This window comes from Podarcis melisellensis, assembly GCF_964234715.1.
Source record: "Podarcis melisellensis genome assembly, chromosome: 1".
Taxonomy (NCBI): Eukaryota; Metazoa; Chordata; class Lepidosauria; order Squamata; family Lacertidae; genus Podarcis; species Podarcis melisellensis.
Window position 1 is genome coordinate 71,763,477 of NC_138528.1, and position 25,163 is coordinate 71,788,639.

At 39.1% G+C, this 25,163-nt stretch overlaps 1 protein-coding gene across 3 annotated transcripts; it reads right to left on the reverse strand.

Annotated features, from left to right (window-relative positions):
• Positions 1-381: 381 nt before the first annotated feature.
• Positions 382-24,678, reverse strand: TSG101 (tumor susceptibility 101). 3 transcript variants are annotated; one of them, XM_081927461.1, is made up of 10 exons: positions 24,503-24,664; positions 20,265-20,349; positions 19,523-19,588; positions 18,931-19,094; positions 18,308-18,434; positions 15,835-15,901; positions 13,526-13,623; positions 2,892-3,094; positions 1,723-1,962; positions 382-850 (listed from the first exon to the last, which is right to left on the reverse strand). In XM_081927461.1, exons 1-10 carry the CDS (start codon positions 24,542-24,544, stop codon positions 761-763), a joined length of 1,182 nt encoding a protein of 393 aa, XP_081783587.1. In that variant the 5' UTR covers positions 24,545-24,664; the 3' UTR covers positions 382-760. The 3 variants fall into 3 exon arrangements, with proteins under 3 accessions (XP_081783587.1, XP_081783586.1, XP_081783585.1); XM_081927460.1 differs by lacking the exons at positions 382-850; positions 1,723-1,962; positions 2,892-3,094 and adding an exon at positions 8,898-11,469 and having other exon boundaries at positions 24,503-24,678; XM_081927459.1 differs by lacking the exons at positions 382-850; positions 1,723-1,962; positions 2,892-3,094 and adding an exon at positions 8,898-11,472 and having other exon boundaries at positions 24,503-24,678.
• Between the last annotated feature and the right edge of the window lie 485 nt (positions 24,679-25,163).

The window sequence follows — 25,163 nt, forward strand, 5'->3', positions numbered from 1 at the left end:
GTTAATAGACACATGCACCCTTTATTGCCATGTAAGCCAGGGTGGGCAGAGAATAGATCTGTGTTATTTAAAGTAAATCAACAAGGATTAATGACTCCCTCCCGCTCCCAAATACAGCTAAAATGAAAGTCAGAGGGTGCAGGTTAACCAACAGAACATTATTGTAATTAATTCCATAATGGTCCCCAAGACTAAATTTGATCAAATGGACAATGTGCCCTATAACTGACTAAACTAGCAAGGTTATTGTGAATAGGGGGGCTGGTAACTGATCTGCAATTCTAAGCATACATAGTCCCCCTGAACAAAATGGGCCTTATTTCTTCTGTGTAAGTATGCAGAGGATGAGACTAGAAAACAAACACACATTTTATCCCAACCTGCTACTAACTTCTACGCTTTTATTATAAATTAATCTTGAAAGTACACGTATGAAGTTTCCAGCTACATTCTACATTAGACAAACTTGAGACTACAGCAGTGGCATTCGTTACACAAATGTCTGTAGCACCCCCAAAAAAGTGTTAACACAACAAATTTTATTTCGCCATCAGCCCACAAATGCAAAAAGTTTACAGAGAATAGAAAGTGCATTAATAAAGCTAGTCCTTAAAAGAAAAAAAGAAAATATATTATCCATTCAAAATATTTTACAAGTTGAATGATGTAATAACTTATTCTGGCCACTTACTGATTAAAAGGAAAAAAATAAATGAGGATATGACCACTTGGACTACACCACTCTTCCCTAAGCCATGGGTCAGTAGAGATCACTGAGTCCTGCCGTTTTTCTTGCTTTCTGCATGAGTGCCCGCAGCTGAAACTGCTTGCGAGACAAGAGGCGGACGTGCTGAAAAGAAAAAACAGGCCAGGGTAAATCATCTGAGCATGATCCGCCAGAAGTTATAACATTTTAATTTGATCAACTTCAATGGGACATCTTTGTAATAAATGAATATTTAGGTCCAGATTTTGAATTTAAAGACAACTTGAAAAGTAAGATACCATTTTGATTGGCATTTTCTCTTTGACTGTATGTCCCAATAATTTCAATGGTGTAAATTTTGACATTTTTCGATTCTTATAAAATAACTTTGTGTAATGGTGCATGTAACATATACCAGTGTTTCTCAAACTTGGGTCCCCAGCTGTTGTTGGACTACAACTCCCATAATCCCTGATAACTGGTACTGCTAGCTAGGGATGATGGGAATTGTAGTCCAACAACAGCTGAAGACCAAAGCTTCAGAAACCGTTTTCTAGACACGTGCAGTCACCCACACAATAACCTGAATCAGCCAAAATGGGAAAAGGTAAAGAGGGCATTTGGTTGGCCATACAGCTACAAGCACATCCTCAAGACCCAAAAGCTGAAACTGATCCCACAAAACCTGACCAGACAGTGCATTAAATGCCTCACTCAGACCTGTTACAACAAGAATATATACACAGTGGTCCAACTCATCATGGGAAGACAAGTTATTCTGTTCTACAGGCTTATATCTTCCTGGCTGTCCAGTGTGTAAGGTTCTAAACTACAGTTTTGATGATGTGTGTGAGAGATAACAACACTCTGGTACCATCCAATGCACTTGAAAAACCCTCCCCTCTTCCCTACATTTGAAGAGGCATTAGAGATAAGAACTAGGAACACAACTATTGGTTTCAGTGGACCAGAAAAACTGTACATGAACGTACCTTTGAATATTTACTCAAACCTACCTTTAGAAAGATATCAAGATCAATAACTCCACGCCTCAATGCTTCACCCAGGTAAAAGATGGTATCTTCAATGGCATTTTCCTCAGCATACAAGTTCAGAATTTGTTTGTAAAGTGGCGCTGTAGGAACAATAACTTCGTCTATGTCATTATTTTCTGACTGACTCTCCATTTTTTCCAAGGCAGAACTCAGCTCTTCATCTTTCTTTTTCAGGAGGTCAATGTTCTTGTCAACTTCAGCCTAAAATAATAAAAAAAAATTATAGGTTTGTTTTAAGATGCCGTGAAACCTATTTAATCAACACCCTAAATTCCCTTTTAAAGTCCATGGAAGGGAGTCCCAGGTACCACAGGAAAGAGGTTTCCCTCCTGCCTTCAAACACCTCCCATTGCATGTGAAGAAATTGCCCCCCCCCCCACTGCTCTGAGGGCAATAATGGCAAAAGAGGTTTCTGCCTGGGGAAACTTGGGACCCACTGAATCCCAAACTCTCCTGTTCCCATAACATACCTCTGGAACGGGGGGGGGGGGAGTACATGGTACTGAAGCTGGTGTACTCAGTTTCCTGTCCTTTTGGCACTAGACGGGAAAACGTGGTGGTAGGCAGAGTGGGCAAAGGACAGGGTAGTTGCAAAAGGAAAAAAACCAGGATGGGTGCTACAACACCACCTTTTGCCCTGCCAGCATAAGGCCGGCAGGACTTTGGGTGTGGCAGTTTCTTTGCCTCAGTAGGATTGCTCCGTAAGACTTTAAGAGTATTTATGTATGAGAACAGCATTTAACTGCTTATTTGGATGTTCTCAAAATTTCACCATTACTGTGCTATCGACCTTGTAAATAAGTATAGACACAGGACAAATAATTGTAATGTCCCTGCAGTTTTATGACCACTATCCTCACCTGCAAATAATGAATCAGTGGTGAGGAATATATGGCTAGAAAGAAAAGGGCTACATTTTTCATTTCCTATAACTGCCTTACCTACCACACAATGGATGCCAAGAGCTACAGGCAACAGAATCTACTGCAAGGAAGGAAATGTTCCAGCTGCTTTGAGCAACGAAAAAGGCTTTGTTGTTTGAAAAGACATGGGAAGTCATGAGCCCAATGCTTTTAATTGCTTAAAAGGAAAAAAAACAAGGTATATGGCAAGCCTTTTCGTTTGCTTACCACTTCCTGGTCTAGGCGAGTTACCATCTCTTCAAGCTTTTGGTGACCTTTTTTCAAGTCTTCCTCTGTGCGCTTCAAGGCATTGAGCTCTGCCTGGGCACGGTCCATTTCTTCTTTCATTCTCCATCTCAACTTATCACTGACTGCTGAAATAAGCGAAGCTCGAATGGTATCTTCGCTAATGGTGCCATCTCTGCTGGGACCTGTACAATAAGATTCAGTCACAGAATCAACCCCTTCTACTTCTGAGGAGATTTGTAGGTCATGACAATCTGTTTGGCAAAGGTATTTGAGGCTAAAAAAACTAGAGTATGTTAAAACAGATTAATTTTCAGACATAACATTCCGAAAGGTGTACCCATGAACTTCTAAGTTGCTTAATAATCTATTGTACTTTCCCAACTTAAGGAGGTTCTGCCCATCTTCTCACAGAGTGCAACTGTGAACTTGAACCAGCAAATATTTTAAAAGCAACCATAGAGCTTTCAAGTGTTAGCTAACTAACACATTAGCTAACTATCACAATGAAAAAACATTGTCCTTGAACACAGGTTTAGCTCTCAGCCACTCAAACTTTACTTTAGATACACCCCCAAATTCAAAATGTTTTAATGAAAACACATAATGCTTCTGTCAGATTACTTGCTCTGGTTATTGCTTGAGGAGCACTGAGTTGAGCTACAAACAATGAAACACTAGTTTATTTTTTATACAAATATTTCTTTTGCTTTTGCATCAACCATCATATAAAATATCTACAGTCATTTTTTATCACCAAGTTCACATGAAACCCCAAATGTTTGCCATGCACAAGATGGTCTTTCCTTATTAAAACCTTTCCTTCCAAACACTCACATCCACAAATTCACATTGCACATTCAAATCTACAAGTTTTTCACTTGTCTCCTCACAGACAACACTGTCTGAAGAGTTTCCTTACATTGAGGACTTGAAATTTTATAAAAATGAATGCCCTGTCTTAATCACTACCGTTACTAATCTACAAATATATTTTAGAAAGTATTCAATAAACTGTGTAGGTTCCAAACATCACAATTATATCAAACCTAGCAAGAATTAGCAACAGCACTCTAGTATAAAAATTGTATTTTACCTTAACACACCAACTCAAAGAGCCCCACAGGTTTCATATGCAGCTTGAATTTGCCGCCATCCATGTGTTCTCTTAACATTAAAACTCTTCTTCTTACAGTCTCTTTCACAATTATCAGTCCATTCTTTTTGCTTTTGAGGTGTTCCCACTGTCCCCAATAGCACTTAGTATGTAGAAAGTATGGTATGGGTCCATTCCAGCAGTTTCCTGACCAGCCCACCTGCAGCAATTTTGTCCACTCAGCAAAAGTAAGCAAAGTACGGAAAACGTCTGTTCATGCTGTCCTTTCTGAATCCGCTCTGTCTTGCTGCTGCTTCATTCACACTGGGGGATCTTCACGCCAAAACAACTTTATGGAATCACAGTCTCTGATTGGAGTTTCCGACTGCAGACTTGGGATTTCACTTTATGAGGATACGTTGTTAATTCATTTTCAGTATTTCATTCTTCCTGCTTTCATTTTCTTTTCGTTAAATGGATATAAGCTTCTTATCTTCAGGAAAAAATTAATGACGGATGAGTATCACAATTTCATTTCTTCAATGCTTTTAAAGTCCAATTACCAATTTCAGTGAACACCAGATTATTTTCATTTGCTCTCATTTCCATTCTTGTCTTGGGTTCATGTCCAACAAAGTTCAAAGTCTGACGCTAATGTCCGTTATGTTGATCATTGCTCCCTAAAGTCTTTCTGCTCTTCTCTTGAGTATGGATAGGCGTGGTATCATACGTAAGGAACACTGAAAACTGGTGTCAGATGAATAAACCCTTCTGCATAACAAATGTTGAGCAATTTAAACCAAAAATTATTTGAACACAAAACATTATTACAGCTCAGAGTTCTGCACATTGCTGATTCTAAACATTTGCGTACCACCTGAGTTCCCCCCATGAAGCTTTTATCCCCCAAACAAAACAAAAACACCTCTCCAAACATTGGCATTATTAATTTTATATTATATTAAAAGTATAATAATAATACAGATTTTAATAAGACATTCTTATGGGACAAGGGGCCCCAAAACATCCTGGAAAATCTCCACATACCAACACCTCCAAAAATGCTTCCCACCTTTACATAATTACTGGTATTTAACTTTTAACAGTTTCAACTTGAATTATATGCATATTTCTGAAGAATGAACAGGCATACAGACAGTTACGCTGATACATGCTGCTAGATGCATACAATTTGTAAGGCGAGCCCAAATAAAGACATCAAAACTCATGTTAACAAATTCCCGCAGGTTCCAAAATGACAGCTAAGAAATAAGCAAAGGCCAGAGCCAACATCCTTAGAACAAACTGTTGTTGTGTTGCTTTTAAAACAAGCCATATTCTCATTAAATATAAAAACATAGCTTGTTGTTAAAACATTTATTCAAATACTTGTGCAACAAGAAAACAAGTATAATTCAAGCTAAAACAGAAATGGAAGCCAGGATATTGTTTGATATTCTTTTAGCTTTAGAGGGGCACCATGGAATGTGTTGTATCATCAAGTGCTGTCCCAACTACTGAAAAGACCCAAGGCAAAACAGTATGTAGTAGACGTTCTATAATATAATCTGAAATGATCTGAGTGAACTGCAAATATTCAGACGTTTTAACTAGACAAACATAGGAGTGTAACTTAAGTGATCTAAGCAAATATGTTTATGTACATCAAAAGATGTGACCCTCTAATCCCTCTCAACTGATTTAAGAATTCATCAAAGTTTGCCTTTAAAAGATTAAGACCAGACTAGCTATGTGGCAGGACAAATGAAAACAAGTATTCTGGCAGACTTAAGGTAGGTTTGCAGTGATGTCAGCATGTGATTGTCTGCACTGCCAAATTCCAAGGAAGCCTGGTAGATTGGGCAGATGAAAATGTGTAGAGCCCATTTCCATAACATAGTGATAATAAAAGCTTTTGACAGGTGATTTGTATTATTTGGGAACTATACAGCACCAAGTGCCTGAAGACTACTTTTCATATTTTGCCCCCTTATCCATCAAGTAAAAACACACTTGCTCCTAATAATAACAGCAAGGGCTATTTTTGGTTGAATTTGAAGCACCATGTCAAATCACTAAAGAGGTTCTCTTAAGTGTCTTTCCCATTCACCCTGTGTTGCATATTCTTGTACCTGAAGACGGCTGCATGCAAGAGTTTACTGCAGAAACTGGTCCTAAATTGCAACATGTTGCATCGTTTTCTTCTGAATGATCTAGATAACAGTTTCAACAAAATAAATGAAGGTTCTGTTCTGAAACTATCCATTTCTGTGTTTTCCGCACCAAGTTTTATCTTCTTCTACTACTGTCTAGACTTGTCCTGTTTAAAACGAATTATTCAGAGTAAGAAAATCATGAAGGCAGTTTCAAAAAGTAACTTAACCTTATTTTGCTAATCCCCTGCTTCAGAAACTGTATTAAAATTGGGCAACAGCAAAAAAAAGAAAAAAAAAAAGAGAAAACCTCAAAAAAGAAAAACCTGAACAAAACAAACAAATCACTTGGCTCAACTGAGTAAGTTACTCATTCAGAAGTAGACCCATTTAGATGGACTTAAGCCCACTTATTTCAGTGGGTCTACTCAATGCTAATTTAGGATTATCAGCCTATATGGTCATCCAGAAAATGATCTTGAAAAAGCCAGCAAAACAAAATCCTATTCAAGTGCTAGACCCATTTTTCCATCTCTCTCTGCCCCAGGTTTCTTTCCACCATAAGCATATATCATATAAATATATCTTAGAACCAGTTAGAACTTTTTAGTCAAAGCTGTTTATTTATGAAGCTTTTGTCTAGAGCTTAAATAAAGTCAGAGAAATAAGTCTGCATGTACAAATATATGGTTTTAGATGTACAGAGAATAAGACAGGCTACCACCATATACCAATTCATACCAGGAGCACTTGATTTAAAGAGCACCTTCAAGAACATGAACCCTTAACATTTTCAATCACTTCCATAATTAGCCACCCTTAGAGAAGAGTTACTGGCATGCAGCCATACGTCCAAGGGAAAACTCAGACATTTAACCTTTGCTATACAGAGTCTAGTTTCAGAGCTGACCTTATGGTACTGACCTTACAGTACTGCAGACTAGCAGTTGACTCAGACAGAAAAGAAACAGCCAAATATCAACTTGGCAATGGAAGAAACTGATGTTTAATTTAATTTAATAATGATGACTATATATCACCACCACCAGGACAATGTGAAATGTAGCATAAACAAAGTAATAATGGTGTATTCCTCAATTATTAACTAGAGAAGAATTTTAATTATCTTTTCAGTTGACTTTTCAGGAGGGGTATGATGTCAAACAAAATATTAACACTGAAAGATGGAAGTGCAAGATTAAACAGACTAAATTGCTTTAGCTGTATCAGAACTGCCAGAGTAGACAGTCCATTTAAAAGGATTAATAGATTGTGGAAGTCCATCAGCTGGGGGCCCTATAACCAGTTTGAATGACTTCCAGAAAATATTGCCTTACTAGGCCTCTGTTTAGTTGAACTTCAGGTAAGATATTTCTTCAGATAAGGTAGTAACCCCCACCCCCACCCCACAAATTAAGTACCTTAAGATTAACACCGACATAAACCCTTAATATGCAGCTTATATTCTTGAGCAAAAAATGCATTCTCTGAGAATAAAAAATGAAAGGAAATATATCATTGATATCAGCCTGGGGTCAATCTTTACTGAACCTTTTACCAGGCAATGCCAGGAATTTAACCTGACACATCTTCAGCAGACAAAATATCTGCTCATTGAGCTATGGTCTCTTCTTTCTCAGACCCTGCTTCTAGTGGCACAACATAAAAGGTTGGAGAGCCCTCCATAATGGCCCCCATGAGCTGCAAGGAATTTCCAGCAGAAGGAAATTCCACCTCTTGCCCAGTGGAAGTGGTTTTCACTTGTGCATTGGGATCCTACTCCATGATAACATAAGGGAGCTCTGAACATCTGAATGTTAATATATCTACGGAAAGAAATCTTAGAAGAATGAACCCTGATATCCATCTCTACTAGTCTTTTTAGGGGATTCCATTCTAATTATATAACTGCTACTTACCCCCCAAAGCTTAATTAAGTCTGCAAATCAAAGAGACCCTGTGGAAGATGTTGCTCTGCTCACTGCTATATTCCAGTTTCCCAAGAAACTGGAGTATTCCAACAAGAACAAAGATTTCTGAAAGGCTACCTTGTTCGTACAGATGTGCGAGCAAGGGAGACGCTGTGAGCTAACATGAAAATATAAGAGCAAACTTAATATTTGTTGCTCATTCATAAACATGCAACATACTTGAAATACTTAATACCAACCATAAGTAAACCATATATAGTACTCAACAGCAGTGATAACTGAATTTTAACAGCCCCAACAAAATGAATACCATGGATCCAAAAAGCAACACTGTTTTGCCTGAAAGCTTTCCCTTGCATTCTCCCAAAAAACCACCCTTGAGAGTAGAGGGAACCTCAAGAACAGTATGGGATGGGTGGTGCGGAAATGCAGTTGAAGGGGGAGATCGGTAAGCTGCCTTGTGCAAGTAGAAGTCCTTTCAACTTATGTAAGACAAAGTCTGGATCCAAAGCTTTACTTTTATCTCATGCTGATAATGGTCACCAATTACTGGTAGCAACAGCTCTTGAAAGTTTTGCTTTAATAAAATTATGAGTAGTAGTAGCTTACTTAAACACACTATTTTTATACAACCTAAATATAGCTGAGGAAAGTATCACCATTTCTGGGATGTTTGACTGAATCAAGAAGTGTTTCAAAAAGTACAATTAGCAACCCAAAGTACATCTTTCCTCAATCGTCTTTATAAAAATAATTCACATCATTCAGTACTAAGTGTTCACTAACAAAGAATGTAAGGACTAAGAAATAAATACTAGTATTTTATTGTTAGAACACAAATCTCCAAGTTATACAAATTAGATGGATCAAACAGCATTGCCCAACATCAAAAAGGTAGAAAAGATAGGCCCAGATCCATACTGGAACTTAACGTCCCTACTACAAGCAAGTATTCAAAATGAAGACTATAGTCAGTTGTAAGCACCAGTAAGCGCCTGCCATGTCCTTAAGGGAATGAGCTGGATTGCACTATAAACATGTAGAATTCTGCTCCTGTCCCTCCCAAAGGCTATATAGTTCTCCCCCAATCTAGTGGGAAATTTCCAGAGTGGTATGCAAAGAGAGGTTATGTAAAAAAATATAAATGTAATCCAAGCATTCATCTTAAACTGCAGTAAAGTTCAATTCTAGTCTGCTACATTCTATTCCTGTTGCCCTTGCATTCCAGAATCACATTTGTGCTACTTTTTAGCTCCCAACATCAACCTACAAGATTGATATCATATTTGGAAGTACTGACCATTTAAAACCACAATACTAACAAATCCAGAATTCGTCTGGATATTGTCCTGATTTCAGAGAAGCTGGGAAGGTGAAGTAAGCCACTGAAGTTAAGCTCTCTCTTGTTTGTGAAAGGCACATTACATCATAAAAGCAATTTACATAAAATGTGCTACCGAAACACTGAAGGATATTGTCTCATGTGGCTTCAATCACAACCAACTCTCCTTAAGAATAATCAAGTTCACGGCAGGGTTCTTTTAAAATAAAAAAGCATATGCTTCCCTGTAATTTGTTTCCTAGTAAATACTAACGGTGATTGTGAAAAATGGTCGTTCTATTAGATTATATTTTAAAAGCAAATTCTGATGCAGATGATCTGCCTTTTTTCCAGGAAAGGTAACACAGTAATGCCAAAGCAAAAGATGGCAAAACTGCCATACAGTCACTTTCAGACAGTTCAACAAGCTTCAAGGTAACCAGAAAATGTACCTTCACACAGTTTTAACAAGTGCCATAATAGCTATGAGCAGTCATGATCTTTTGCAATGAATGTCTTGCAGAGTAACATTTAAAACTTTCAGCGTCTAAAACTTATATAGGATTTTGGATTTGACATTCCTGGTTGAATAAGCCATGAAGGAGCATCTGGTGCAAGTATCTGGTGTTTATGCTGGTTTTAGTACTTTGAGCCCAGGCTCTTTAACTCAGTTTCCCATTATGTCTGAAATTGGGAGCACTGGTTTAATGTTGATTACTAACCAGCATCTGAAATCTGATTTGCAAACTTGTATTAAACCTCAATTCCCCATTTCAGAGGAAAGTGTGACTTAAAAGCAGCTTGGGCTGAACCTGGCACACATGGGGAGGCAGGAATAAGCTTGATGCTTATTCTTGCTTAATGAACTATGGTTTATTAAGAATTTTACCTCTGAGCCTGCCATATGTTAATAAACACTCATTAAGCATAAGTGATTAACATATAACTAGAGTAACATGTGAGTCCATGTATAATGAAGCCCTAATGCTTCAGTTTGTTTTCCTGCTCTAGTCAGACTCACCTTTTCCAAAGTTACATATTTTTTATGATGTTTTTTCCTGATCTACCCACATAAAATAGCTTTGTAAGCTATTACTGCACCCATATTTTAGGTAGCTATCACCTCATGCTATTCACTGAGCATTTTTCGGATGGGAATATCAATCAGGGAAACTAAACTGCTTGGCAGTGTCTCTAAGCACACTGTAGAAGCAAACTGAATTCAGTGGGGTGGGGAAGTAAACAGAATTTAAAAAAAACAACAGTTAAATATATCAGCAAATGTCTTACTGCAGTGGTTGCAGAACAATGCCACTAGCAATTACATTACTAAATTAATACCCACCACCATATTAACAGTGCAATTCCACTGCCTGAAAATTCAAATTACCAGCGTTCACAACCTTCTAATAATCTCTGTCTGTAGAGACCTTCCATACTTGCTTAAACTGAAATCTATTATTCTTTCTCCAAAGAAAAAGTTAGATCAAAGTCTCCAAAACACTTAATAAATCCAGGTTGAAGACATCTGTGCCACTTTCAGACAAGAGAACACCATCTAGATGGAACAATCCTGGAGACTCTGGGACAAGTGAATCGTGTTTGATTATAATCCCTCCAATACGTTCCATAAAACTGCAGATTTCCCGATTTACTCTCTTCCTGCTTTTCTCCATAAATTCATGGGACATATCTTGGTTCCATGCTTTGCGGGGTACAATATTAGACCAGACAAGGATGCTGTTCTTGAATGTTATCTTAATATGTATTATATCTTTCTTCATTTGTCTTATGATATCATAATCTGCGTATGTCCCAAGGTCATTTCCTCCTAGATGGATCACCAATATATCAGGATCTGTTAGACGCCGCCGTGTGTGCAATAGGCTGGGTATCAACTGATCCCACGTCATGCCACTCTTTCCTAGCCAATGTAGTTTGGCATCCTCCAGTCGAATGCCCAACTGTGGGCCAAAGCTTCTTTCAAGTGCTCTTTTTTCTGCCCAGAAAACGTAAGAATGACCACATATCCATACCTGTTTCTGCTTTCTTCTGCCATCTGCTATTAAGAGAACAAACATACATTAATGCTTCATAAATTTTGTGGCCCAAGCACCTCCTGAAAACTTTATTCAGTGTTGTCTGAATTATTCCATGTAAAAATCAAAACATGAGACACCTCTATCTTAAAATACATGGCATAATAATCCATAAAGTCAACTCTTTATTTGAAGATTGGTGTGTAAAGTTTACAGGTAAAAATGCCTGCATTCAAGTTATAAGATCAATGGAAAGGAATGCATGCTCATGTACCCTTTTGATCAATCTTACAAGAGTAAGTGAAAATATCTTTTCTAAATAAAGTTGCTAACAATCCATTTAGATCTTGATAAAGTATATAGGTTTGATAGATGTGCTCTACTCAGAATGAAGTTCTTCCAGATTTTTTTCCAAAATTAACAAAAGGTCAGGAGCAGAAGTCCATACCTTTCAAGCAGACCAAGAAGAGAAAGCTTCGACTGTTAAGAAAGCCCAGGGAGCAGAGTTATACTTCTCTATTAAATCTTATGTAGAAATTTATGTAACCATTTCCACGCTTTGCCTGACAGGATTAATTTTTGTTGCCACATCACACCTCCATTTCTAAAAATTCATTTTCTGAACAAAACGCTAGAAAGCTTGCACTAGGGATAGATTTTCTATTACTGCCCTGAAAAAATAGTAATTTGATCTCTTCTAAACAATGTAGACCTCCATTATTAAACTACTGAAAATTATCAGTTTTACATTTCCCCTGCAATTTTCAACTTGTTTTTGTTCCTGACATGCAATCCAGTCAATTTTCTAATTGTAAAAATGGTTTTATTGTTTTTAGAGTTTGCATCTTTTGTATTTGATCTTATTGTACATAGCTTCAATAGCATATGGCTCTGAAGCAGTCCATAGACCTGTAAAATAACAATAACGATAATAGTAATAGCTCAACAAAAGTGATGATAATTTTTGGAGTTCAAATATATTCTATGTGACATTGGACAAGAAAATAGTGGATGATGTGGCCAGGGATCTTGCAGTCTTTGTGCTAAATAATAATGTGCTTTCTAAATTATACTCTTTTGAGGGTTTCAAGTTTTTGCTTATCACTAGAGGCAACAATACGTTCAGATTCTTAGGACTTCTCTCCTGAACAGGTCTGGTAGTTCTGGGCTAAGCAGTAAAACAGGTGAGCAAGCATTTCAGCACCCAAGAATTACACTGAATGTGAAACAGAAGAAAGCTGTTGATTGGCACCTTTAGCTTACAGATCAACAAACTTCACAAGATGAAGATCTGGTGATGGTAGCTGGGCTACTTCATGAACGGCACTTCTACATTTGCATCACACACAAAAAGAGTGGGGGGAAATTGCAGTTTGGGAGTGTACTGGAAAACACGATGGGGGTCAAGGATAGCTTGGCTTGCTTCCAGTTAAGCACGGAACTCAACTGTATTTTCAGTGCTGACTCGACAACAATCAAGGCTTCTTCACATCATCCTTAGGTACTGTTCTCCATCCTTGGCTGACATAGCAAAAGGCTTGTAAATAGGCTGTAGTACTGCATCTTGGCTGCAGTTACTCCACACTGGCTACAGGCCTCTTCATTCTTGTGCCCAAATGATGCTGCTGTTCAAGTTCCTGGTACATTCAGTGGTGTGATCAAATGAAACCCACCCCTTTCTCATCATTGAAAAGTTCATGACTACAAGATCATTCCCCCAGTTAATAAGAACATAATAAATATGTAGGCTTAAAAAAAGAGAGGCTTCGGGCTTTAATTTATCTTGGACCTGCAAACATAATATTTTCAAACACATGTGAACTTCATTACATAAAACAGTTCAATAAAAAAGAAGTTTGTTGAACAGAGAAAAGAGTTAATGATTGTTCCATCAATCAAACAATGGAGAAAAAAATGAACATCTAGCATGGTTAAAGTGCAACGTAACTGATGTTTTTGCCACGAGGCACTTAATGCCCATCTCAGAAATAGGTGTATTTGGATTTGCTTTATGCTGTATATTTAGAATGAGCAATCTCATTGCATTCGGAAAAAGACACTTTCAAAGCTACTCACCCACAGTAGTTACAGGAGGTTGAGAAGGGTAGTGTTGTGTGCTAGTTGTTGGTGGAAATGATCCGCTAGGGGGAGGGTAAGGATAGCTTGGGTAACCACTTGAAAGGGGAGGGGGAGAAAGACACAGTGTTATGCATTCTTTAGTTAATATTTCCATCCATAAGCATTTTTTTTTTTTACGTTTAAAAAATTTATAATAGACAAACAGAATTTTAAAAAGAGCCACTGATGCAGATATAAACGGTCAGAGTAATATTCAAGACCATGAGAAATTTGTCGTCATCCATAGATTTCAGAGGTATCAATGTTTTAATCAATGTTATTCAGATATGTATAAATAAATTTCAAGTTCCCTGATCAAAGTTTCTTCACATTTGTGGATTAAAGCTGAAGACAGGTAGAGGCACTCAGACTAATTATTCACAAGAACTAACTTAGTTGGTCTTTAAGGTGCTACTGGAAGGAATTTTTTGTTTTGTTTTGACTATGGCAGACCAACACGGCTACCTATCTGTAACTGTAATTATTCATGGTTCATTCTGTTAGCAGTTAACAGGTTTGTACTTTGTTGCATTATTTTCATTTGAAAAGGTCTATGTTGCCTTGGTGGTTTCATTTACAGAGGGGAGACTGAGCAGGCTTCTCCAACTGCCAGAGCATGTACACATTTTAGAGTTTCTGCATGCTACGTTACTTTCCTCAAAAGTTAGTGCCCTCTATTTCCACTCAGTTGGTGTCATACACTCCATTTTCAGAATCAGTTATATAATGCATATAGTGATGGCAGAGCTAATAAGCCATCAATAGTAGGAAACTAGAGACAATAATACCACAGGATATGAAAAAGGGAGATACAATACAGTACATGTGGGATTTCTACACTCAGAACTGTGTCTATTGTGAACAAGCCTTACTGTTTAATTCATTGTACTAACACTAGCCAACAACTAAAGGGAGAAAATGAGCCGATGTGTAGAAATAAAGCAGTCCTCAGTCCTCTTCTGTCTCCATACATTAAAAGAACATGTGCAAAAGGTAGCAGTGTGTTATATCAAGGTTGGTGTTAGACTTTAGTAGACTCTCAGACTGGGCCTCTCTCAGTTCCCCTGCCCAACAATGTGTCTTCCCTTGGGCACTCTGCCCACCAATTCTGCTGCCACCAGTCATTTCTCACTCCCTCCGGTTGTGCTTATCCAGCAGATGGCAGCGGTGTTTTTGATGGAAAACTCAGCTCCGATCTTCAGCAGCAGATGGCTGCCATCTCAGAGACCCCAAATGCAATGCCCGTTTGTGAGCACTGCATTTTGGGGGTCCTGAGATGGTGGCCACCCACCACGGACTGGAGTTTGAGTGGTGGTTTGGCTCCCATATGAAAATGGCACCTGCTGGTGGAGGGTAGTGATTGGTGCATTGGACAGAGATCCCAACAGTGGTGGAAATGCCAGGCAGGGTGTCAATGGGGGTGATAGCAAGACTGGCATCAGCTCCAATGGGGCCCTGCCAGAACACATGGGCTGTAGCAGTTGCTCCAGTACGTTGGGTTCTAATCCTGGGTCTGTTTTGGAGTTGCTCCACCACCAGTGCCCACACTGTCTATTGCTGGCTCCACCCTCAGACTTATACGTATTGGGCAGAAAGTCTGAAGGGGAAACTTACACACGTTCAGCAGAAGGTACACAGGCTCCTCCATGTAACTAGGAGTCCTGTGGATGTGTGGATGCAAATTTTGTGGAGGAGCCTGTGTGCATGAAGCTGAACTTACATACATTCTCCCAACAGATCTTCTGCCCAGTGCACAAAGGTCTGGGGGATGAGCTGGAGGGAACAGAGACATCAGAGACAGAAAAAAAACATGCATAGCTGTGCACCCCCCTACATGTGTTCTTTTAACATGGGAGGCCTAGGTTTTTTATATATAAAAGTCCTCTCATAAGGAGAGGATGCAGCCAAATAATGTTAAGAATGCAAGAAACAAGCTGAAAAGTTTTATAAAAAGGCAAGAACGTAAGTCATTTTAGAAGTATAGGTTTACAATGACACCAATTTTGCTCACTATACACTTAATCATTGCTTTACCCAAATGAAGGGGCCTTAAATGCAACCAGGGTTTTTGATGACTGTATTTAAATAACAACATATAAAAGACCCTGACAACACCTAGACAAAACTGAACTCAAGATGAATGGAATACAAATCTAATGCTTTTAAAGTCCATCACTCTCAACTTCAGAAATGGGCACAACATCACATTGTCCAATATTGCCAGTGTAGTCTATTGGATCAGCAGATTCAGAAAAACTATAGCTTACCTTGGGTTAGGTGGTGGTCCAGGAGGGAAATGAGGCATTCCACTTGGCATTCCTGGCATATAGGAAGCTGTGCACAACAACGTCAAACATTTTAACAATTTAGGATAGTGTTGTTCAATTATATAAAATTATCTTTACAAATAAGTAGTTAAAAATTAATTGGGTTGCCTCTACTCAAGGTAAATCCACCAAATGAATGGAAATAATGAACTTAGGTCTATTTCTTTCAATGGGTTGAGTAGAACTTAGTTGAATACATCGCACTAGGTTCGATCCAGACTTCCTGTGAGCAGAAACCTTCTGGGGGGAAAGGAAGATGCAATGTTTCCCTATTCCTTCCTGATATTTCTAACCCCTGAAAGTTGTTCTGGAGGACAAGGGGAGAGGGGCATTCTATGGAAGACCATGGAAGTTGGTGCTGAGACAAGAGGCAACAATCACTTTCCCCAGTCTCCACTGAACCTCAGTCCACTTTTGGAACAGAAGCAACTGTTTTATTAATAGAATGACAACTATTGATGCAGCCCATTTGTAATTTCTACAGTTGTAAAAGTTATTTTTTAATAGCCCAATTGAAGAAAATGCAGAAGGAAAGAAAAGAAAAAAGAAGTCTTCTTGACCCCTGCCCCACCTTCAGAATAAGCAAACAGCAGCCCAGGAAACCATTCCTGTTCCTAGTCTTCCCTGTTGTGCTTGCACTTATTATGCATTTCAGTTACTTTACTCTTGCTGCATAAGCCAATTCAGAGTGTTCAATTATCCCAATTTTTCCTTACACATATTCAAATCCATAGGTGGAATTCAACATCACATTATTTCAATTGTTCCCTTGGTGCAAGTGTTTTTGCTTGCTTGGCAGAACAATCTCCCCTCTTCTCCTCCTGCAGTCTGGGGATTTTTCCTCCCAAAGTGGATAGTGTGGGGAGACCCCGCCGTGCTACTGGGAGTCCTTCCACTGGCTCCTGCTAGTACAATTGTTTAGTACTTTAATTGAATCCAGTCCTATATAACCAGGGAGTCCTTACAAACAAGTCATTATTAAAATGAAGCAATTAATCTAATAATAAAGATTACAATGTTCATACTAAGAGCTGGATCTATAGAGTTGGTTCCAGAATTGTGAGGGGAAAGGTCCACTTGCCCCTTCCTCCCTGCTGCAGCTCACGACACCCCTTCCAAAAAATCACTTGAAATTTGGGGAGTTTCTGCAGTGGTCCAAGATGGGACATGAGGAAGAAATCAATTAGATGTGATGTGTGCTTTGCATTCATTAAGTATAAGTAACACATCCCACACTCCAATTTAAGACAACTTAGACTGCACTTTGGGGCTTTCTCCATTATGTTATATCTCTCACTGCACCAACTCTACATGCAGTGCAATGAAGTGTTCTGGAGAATCTGAAAACTTGCTCACTATTAATATTACATTTCCAAGGGTCCTAATGAAGCTATTTCCCAACTGTGGTTTTGCACACCTCCACCCCCACTGAAGACCAGGACAGCTACCTATGATTTTTAAAGTGATGGTGTCAAAGCATTAGTGTTACTTTCAAGCTGGCAATATATAGCTTTACTAGTTCTGAAGTCGAACTCCTGGCTATTCTATATTTGGCTGACACCTACTGGCAGAGATGATATTCTCTGGTGGTAAAAAGTACTGTACAATGAGAAGGCTTTTTGCAATGCTAAAATGGCAGAAAAGAAAGCAAATTTAACTTTCCTCGAGTGTTCAGCATTGGTACATCTAACAATGGCAGGTTTTTGTTCTATAAAATGAATTTCCCTACAATAATACCTGTTTTCAAACTGGTATAAGTATACATTTCAAATAAATGCCCTACACATCTTGTAAAATAGCACAGTAAATTCTTGTAAAATAATTAACAGTTGTAGGAACATGTTTTTCTCAGAAGTTGAGAGCAATGGAACATAAAAGATACCAAAGTGAGTTTTTAATTTGATTTGCAATTAAAAGAAAAATAGTATAAATAGTATAACTCTGCTAGCATTATAAAATAAATAAGTTTCAAAAACAATGTCATAAGAGGATAAAGGTACTGATAATGGCAAAATATTAGCATGAATAATGTTTGAAAATAGATCAAGGATCAAATGAATTGTAGCAATGTTGTTGATGCTAAAAAACAACATCTTTCATGGAAATTTATTTATAATCAAAACAGTTATTAGGCAGCATGTTCAAAATATCTAGCCTAATTCTCTACATTTAAATAAACCAAACTCTGAGCTGCTGGTAGCTGAAAAAGATTACACAGAATGAATATTGGCTATACAACTTGTGCTCTGGATTGGGCAATTGGCAGCAGGGATACTTTATGTTTAAACCAACAACATAACTACATATTTAGAAACCAATACTACAATAACTAGATCCTTTCAACAATACACCGTGCCATTATTCTACTTGTTTTCATTGCAATTTGCAAGTATATGGGGTACAAGGTACTTACAGTTTGGTGGTCCTGTTGCCTGGTAAGGTGGGTAGGCTGCTGAAATGGTAGGCCGAGAGAAGACTGGAGGTTCTTCTCCAAACACCACAATCATCACTTGAATCAAGCCAATCAAATCTGATTGTGGCTAAGGGGAAAGCATATAAAAATCTCTTTGCTTTTTTAATCCCACAAAGATAAACAATGACAATGCATCTATCACCTTGTCAGTTATAGGTGGTCATTTGGTTACTCTATTTGTAGGTTTTGGTCAAGTATATTCCAATTCAGGTTCAATGACTAACTGATAAAAATTAAAGTGTAGCATATCACTGAGAAAGTACTGATGAGAATATGAACCCTAACCCCATATTAATTATCGGCAGCAATTAAGACATTTTATGGCAGGCCACATTTCAATTGCAGGTCTCATGAATGGAGATCAAATATGACAAAAGCAGTAACACAATTAGTACTATGTAAGAGTGCTAAGATTTTACTCAATAGAGACCCCAGTTTCCCAGTGTCACATCTTTCTGCTATAACAAATGACCAAAGGAGAAAGAAGAATATTAAACAAAACTGCTACTTAAATGGTGAAATAATTTAGGACTAATGATTAAGAATTTTATAATTGTACTTACATGTTTCCATTCATGTAGATATGGAAGGTATATCTTGCCATTTGCATCCACGTGCTTCCCAGTTTTAATTGTCATTGAACTAGTTGGCTTAACAAAACAGATTGGTGGATTGTATGGATATGTATCCAACAGCCACAGACATATTGGGATATTGTATGTGTTACCTGAAGAAGTTATTTAAAAAAAAAGATGAATGCATTATTATTTTCTCCTTCTGACAATATATTTTAATGCTGTGAAATAGGAATGATTACAAAAGCTGCCCTTGTAGTGATGGAAGGCCATCTAACCTCCACTAACAGAAGCAGGCTGCCCTCCAGTCCACTGTTCTAGAAGTCTCCTTGAGCCCCTCTCCCAGGGTACATGCAGGGAAGGGGAAATTCCATTGGACACATTGTGCTAATGAAAAAACTTTGCTGGACACTGCACAAAGAATAGGAAAATCTCCTGTATGTGGCAACACAAGACAGTTGTACAAAGGTCCAAAACTAAGAACAAAGCATTCAGAACAAGTTAGTGACCAAGCTGATCAAAGTAAATGATGTAAGCTTTCAAGTAATGTACTGGCAATCTACCCAAGACAAATACATACCTTTGTAATTTACAGGAATGGTTCCTGTGAGGCTCATCAGTTCTCTTGATGAACCATCATTAAAAACTGAAAAGAAGAAAAAAAAGTGTTATGCAACCTGTTCATTTTATAGTCAGATAACAAAAGTTGCATGCATGCTTAACAAAACAGAGACTACTTTTCTTCAAACACTTCTCTATATACAAGCAAGCATCTTCTAGGAAAATGAACTAATAACACCACACAATATTAGAAATGGCGAGCAAATTATTGTGTGACATAGGCAGATCTGCTCCATACAATTCTAGCATCTATAAAAAATAAAATTGCTATTGTAGCCTTCAAAGCAAAGCCTAAAAATGAGCAATACTATTTTCAAGTCAAGTGGGCAGTGGTACTTCAGATGTTGCTGGACTACAATCCCATCACCCCTGATGGAAGAAAAGGTTTCCCTATTACCATTTTGCCAAAAAGCATGTCTCAAATAATTAGCACAGTACAGGGGTGGCCAACCTTTGGTCCTCCCTATGATCCTTAACTATAATTCAAATCTTCTCTGACTGTTGGGTTTGCTAGCTAAGGCTGACTGCAGTCTAACAAGATCTGGAGAACACCAGGTTAGCTACCCTGGTCTATTAACTTATCTTATTTCTTCTTTGTCATAAAATTTATTACACAAAATATGATATACTGATAGGGAACTGACATAGGCTAGCTAACAAAAAATACTGTACAAAAAAGAAAAGCATAACATAAAACTCACCATATCCATCCATTACAGGCTTGAGGTCTTTGTACTGGGTAATAACACTGACAGTTTCCTGAACAGTCAAGTCTCTGTACTTGTACTAGGGGGAAATAGATTTTGAAAATCTTAAAGCTCCACTAAAGACAACTTCCACTGAAAACATTTAGACTTCTTTCAACACAACTATAGTGACTAGAGAACAAGATCTGCACAGTCTTCCACAGCAGGTAAGATACTACACAGTCATACCTGTTACGTTTGCTTCATGTAACATTGTTTCAGGTTGCGTCCCATGGCAACCCGGAAGTACCGGAAATGGTTACTTCCAGGTTTAGCCATGTGTGCATGCACAGACACGCAAAATGACGTCACGCACATGCACAGAAGCAGTGAATCGCAACCCACGCATGCGAAGACGCACCGCTGCAGGTTGCGTTCCTTTCATATTGCAAATGGGCCTCTGGAACGGATCCCGTTCGCAACCAGAGGTACCACTGTAACTACTTTTGTATATAGAACCACTTTGCTGAATTACAGCCAGAGATTATAGAGTAAACCTGACCTGCCAGGATCAAGTATAAGTGGTATGTGATGATGCAAAGTGAATCAAACTCAATTCTACAATTAGGATGCTCTAGTGAAATGAGACTGTCCACAATCCAACATGTTCTTTGTCTTGTGGTAAGCCGACACAGTTCTACAAAGAAAATGAACACACTTATGAATTAATGTAGACCACTGAACAGATTTTTAAAATTGTTGATGGCAATGAAATAAGTAGAGGATTGTGTCTCTATGACAGAGGCACATATTTAGTCCAACATCTCTGCAAAAGCCATCTTTCTCTACCTCAGCCATCCACACACAGCGCCAACTGATCCAGAGCACTCTCATGCCCCACTCTTATCTCTGTAGCCTCCCACTCTCCACTGGACAGCAAGAAAACTGATCCCTTCAAGCTCCTCTATCAACTTTGCTCATCTACTTGAGCAATCTCAGTTCACAACTCCCTGGTCTTAAGGTCTCCTTCTATGGGAAATGCATCCAGAAGACAAAAATGTATCAAGGAATTAGTGATCTGTTCCTTCGCCCCTCCCTTGCTCTTGTTAAGTTTTTTGATGGTGTGAGAACGGTCTGCTTTAATCAGCTGCATTAATCAGTTGGAAGCATAGTACTGGGAACCTTCTTTGACATTGGACATTGTTTTGAGAAGGTGAAGCACTGGGAGAGGGTGGCTAATGGATGATCTGCACATAGCCAGTCTGGAAAACCATACCTGCTACCTATGGTTTGGGCAGAGTTTCTTTGAAGCTCCTGCACAGACTGATCGGCTGCAGGGCTGTGCAAAGTGAGGCTACCTGGGGGAGTTGCTTTGCCACTTCTTGAGGGCTTCCAAATGGCAGGTTGAAGTGCTTGCTTGGTATGTATACATTGCTTGCTGTTTGAGAATAAAATCTGTAATCTTCTCGTTCACTTGTGTTTTTTGTATTGCTTCTGAATCTCATTTTAAAAGAACCACCTTGCCTTTGGTTTTAAGACCAACAGCAGTCAACTTCTGTGGCCACACTGCTCAGAAAGCAGTACCAGAGTTTGCACTGCTGCCACCACCTGCCTTTATGCATTATAATACAGATTTACTCTGATCTGCTAACATGACCAAGTAAAATCAGCTGTGCAGAGCCAGCTAGCAATGTACTAGTGACTTTCTACCTTTAAGACAGTCACCAACATTCACGTCCAATTAATTACCAATATATTTGTTTATCTGAAGACAATGAGAGTTATGCAGCCACGAAAAAAGGGAATAATGCAAGAATTAATATTTTAAGAATTATGAATAGTATCCATGTTCTATACCACACTAGCTCAACATTTAGAATGCTCTTGAACAAGTTTCAAATATTCAATCCTATGGTTTATCACTAATTTGATAAAACCAGTCTAATTCAGTGTCGCACTAGCACAAACATCAGTGCAAGCATTTCTACAGAATAATCTCCCCTCCCCCCTCCCAGTTCTGGGGGTTCTCCTGATCCCCCAGCAGGATAGGAGAGAGAAAATCCCATTGCACTAGTGGAAGCCCTTGTGCTAGCTCCCGCTAATGCACCCACTTAGTTGAATCTGGCCCAAAATAGCATAGTGCTAGCTAAGAAGCAAAGATGATATGCAAATTTCTACTCATAATCTTTAACAACAAAAAGCTGACAAAATACTGTCCCCACCCTGTTAGAAATGTATGTTAAAGGTTAAAATCACAGGTGTCTAATCAGGCAATGATGCATTCTTACATTCTACTTCCTCCTCTTCATTCAACTTGTTACAAAGTAATAAGGTGGTTTTGCAACTTACTTGCCAATTAAGTATAGAATGGATCAGAAAATGACTCAGGGGAGAATATGCACATTAAACCTGCTGACTACTTAAATTAGCTTCATCCAACTAAAGGATCAGCTGGATGAGTAAGGCTGCTGTCCTACACACATTTACTTGGGAGTAAGTCCCACTGAACTCAACTGAACATGAGATGTAAGGCTGCAAATTTAAGCACGCTTACAGCTCAATTCCTATATGTTTACTCAGAAGTCAAAACCAGGCAGATAGCCTTCTCAGTGGTGGTGCCTGCCCTGTGGAACGCCCTCCCATCAGATGTCAAGGAAATAAACAACTATCTGATTGTTAGAATACATCTGAAGACAGCCCTGTGTAGGGAAGCTTTTAATGTCTGACGTTTTACTCTGTTTAATATTCTGTTGGGAGCTGCCCAGAGCGCCCAGTCAGATGGGCGGGGTATAAATAATAAATAATAATAATAATTACTACTACTGAATTCAATGAAGCTTACTCACAATCAAGAATAAATTAAAATTAAATGGCACTCACTATTTAGGTTATTCTTTAAGTACTATGCATTAATAATTATTAAAGAAGGAATAAGAGTTTGTGTTTTCAATAAACTTAATTCCACTGTAGCACAGCAAATAAAAATACAGTACAAACAGCTTCATTTATTAACAATTTAACAACAAACCTACACTGAACTTTGCAATTCAACTGAACTTTGGTTTGATACTGATACCAGTTTGGCATTCTCATCCAGGTTTTATCATGAATCTAGTCACCTTTCATCAATGTTCAGAGCCTTTATGTTCTACTGATTTCAGCAGAAGAATAAAGAACATTAACAACCTTCTCCAAATGAAATTCCCAGCACAAAAATGTTGCTTATACAAGGAATTAGTGAAATAAGCTGCTGGGTGGCATCCTTTTCTTTGTAATTGACAGACCGGTATTCCTATAACCTGGTAAATTTAACCCTATAGTAAATTTCTTACTTTTTAGTGTTTTAAAATTAAATGTTTTAACACAAAGTACCTTAGAGTCATTAAAGCTCCCAAGTAACTGTACCCAGCTGCTGTTAACAGATGCCACACTAGGTCAACTTGTGTTAATTCACAATTTGGGCCCAAAGTACCTTTATACTCAACCTTGATCACTGAGATTCTTTGATGGTAACTAACCAACTCCTTCACCAACCTGAATGATCTCTGCTCACTTGCTGAGTTACATACGTATTTTTAAAATGTAGTAGTAGTAGTAACAACACCATAATCAAATTTGTGTTTATTTAGACTTTAAAAACTCCTAAAGAACTTGCTTACTAGTTTCCATGATTCCTTTAGCGACTAAAAGCTTAGTCGTACCCATGTCCCTCATTTCAGAACGGAACTTAGCTTTAAATAGGCCACAAAGGGCAGCAAATGACTCTGGAAACCCACAAAAACAAAACACCCAACTGAAAACTTGGGAGAGATCGCAACACGCCCATTATTTTCCTGTAATAACTAGGGAGGCCTCAAAGAGTTAGCAAAAGGCGTTGGGCGCTAAGGGTGATCCCTTTTTGGACTGGGCAGACCAGGGACTATTTCGGCTCGCTCTTTCCCTTTGCGGACTCCCAGGAGGATCATTCTCGCCACCCACGAAATTAGAGACCCTTCCCATTCCTGCTGCCAGAAAGCCGGCCTCGTTTATTCGCGTCTGGCTAGGATATTTTTGTGGGGTTTTTTCCCCTCTGGCAGCAGGAAGAAGGGAAAGATAATGACTCAGGAGGAAGTTTCGCTCGGGAAGCGGCGTGAGGTGAGGGGAGAGGGGCGGCCTGGAGGCCCCGCCGGGTGGGCGAGCGCGGAGGAAGCCCCGAGGCTGTTCCCCCGGCAGAAGCCCGCTGGGAGGGGCTCCCCGGCCGGCCTCGCCGTTACCTTGCCAAGCATCTTCTTCAGCTGGCTCTCCGACACGGCCATGGCGGCGGCGGCAGCGGCAGCGGGCCCTGCCGGCCGCCGGTGGTCGTCGTTCCGCGCCCCTCCTGCCGCTCCTCCGACTCCCCGCGCGAACGAGGAAACCTGCCCCGGCCTCCCTTCCGGTGCTTCCTTTCCACCCGTTTCCGCTCGGCGGCGCGACCTCACTTCCGGCGGCCAGGTGCCGCATGCGCGTGAGCGTAGACTGCGGTCACTGACGGGCCCATAGAGATAGCAACGTGGAGAGGCGCCGCCTAGTTTTTCTTTATTCCCATATGGAATCTCAGTTCTATAAAAGCACCGAAAGTGAATGGAGCATAAAATGTAACCATTCGGTTGAGCGCTGGGTTGGGATGGCGGGGGGGGGGGTAATTTAATTAGACTTTCACCTTTTCCTTTTTCTTGTTTTTCTACACAACTGGGAGCGTTTTGTCTATATGGTTTGTTTTGTGCAGAGAGAAAAGGAAGTACTGCATTTTTCTGTGTATAACACGCCCTCTATTTTAAGGGCTCAAAATTAAGAAAATACCCGTTTATAAGACGATCCCAATTTTAAAACATTATTTTCAAGTAAAAAATCCTCGTCTTATGCACGGGAAAGTATGGTAAGTCCTCTGTACAGGAA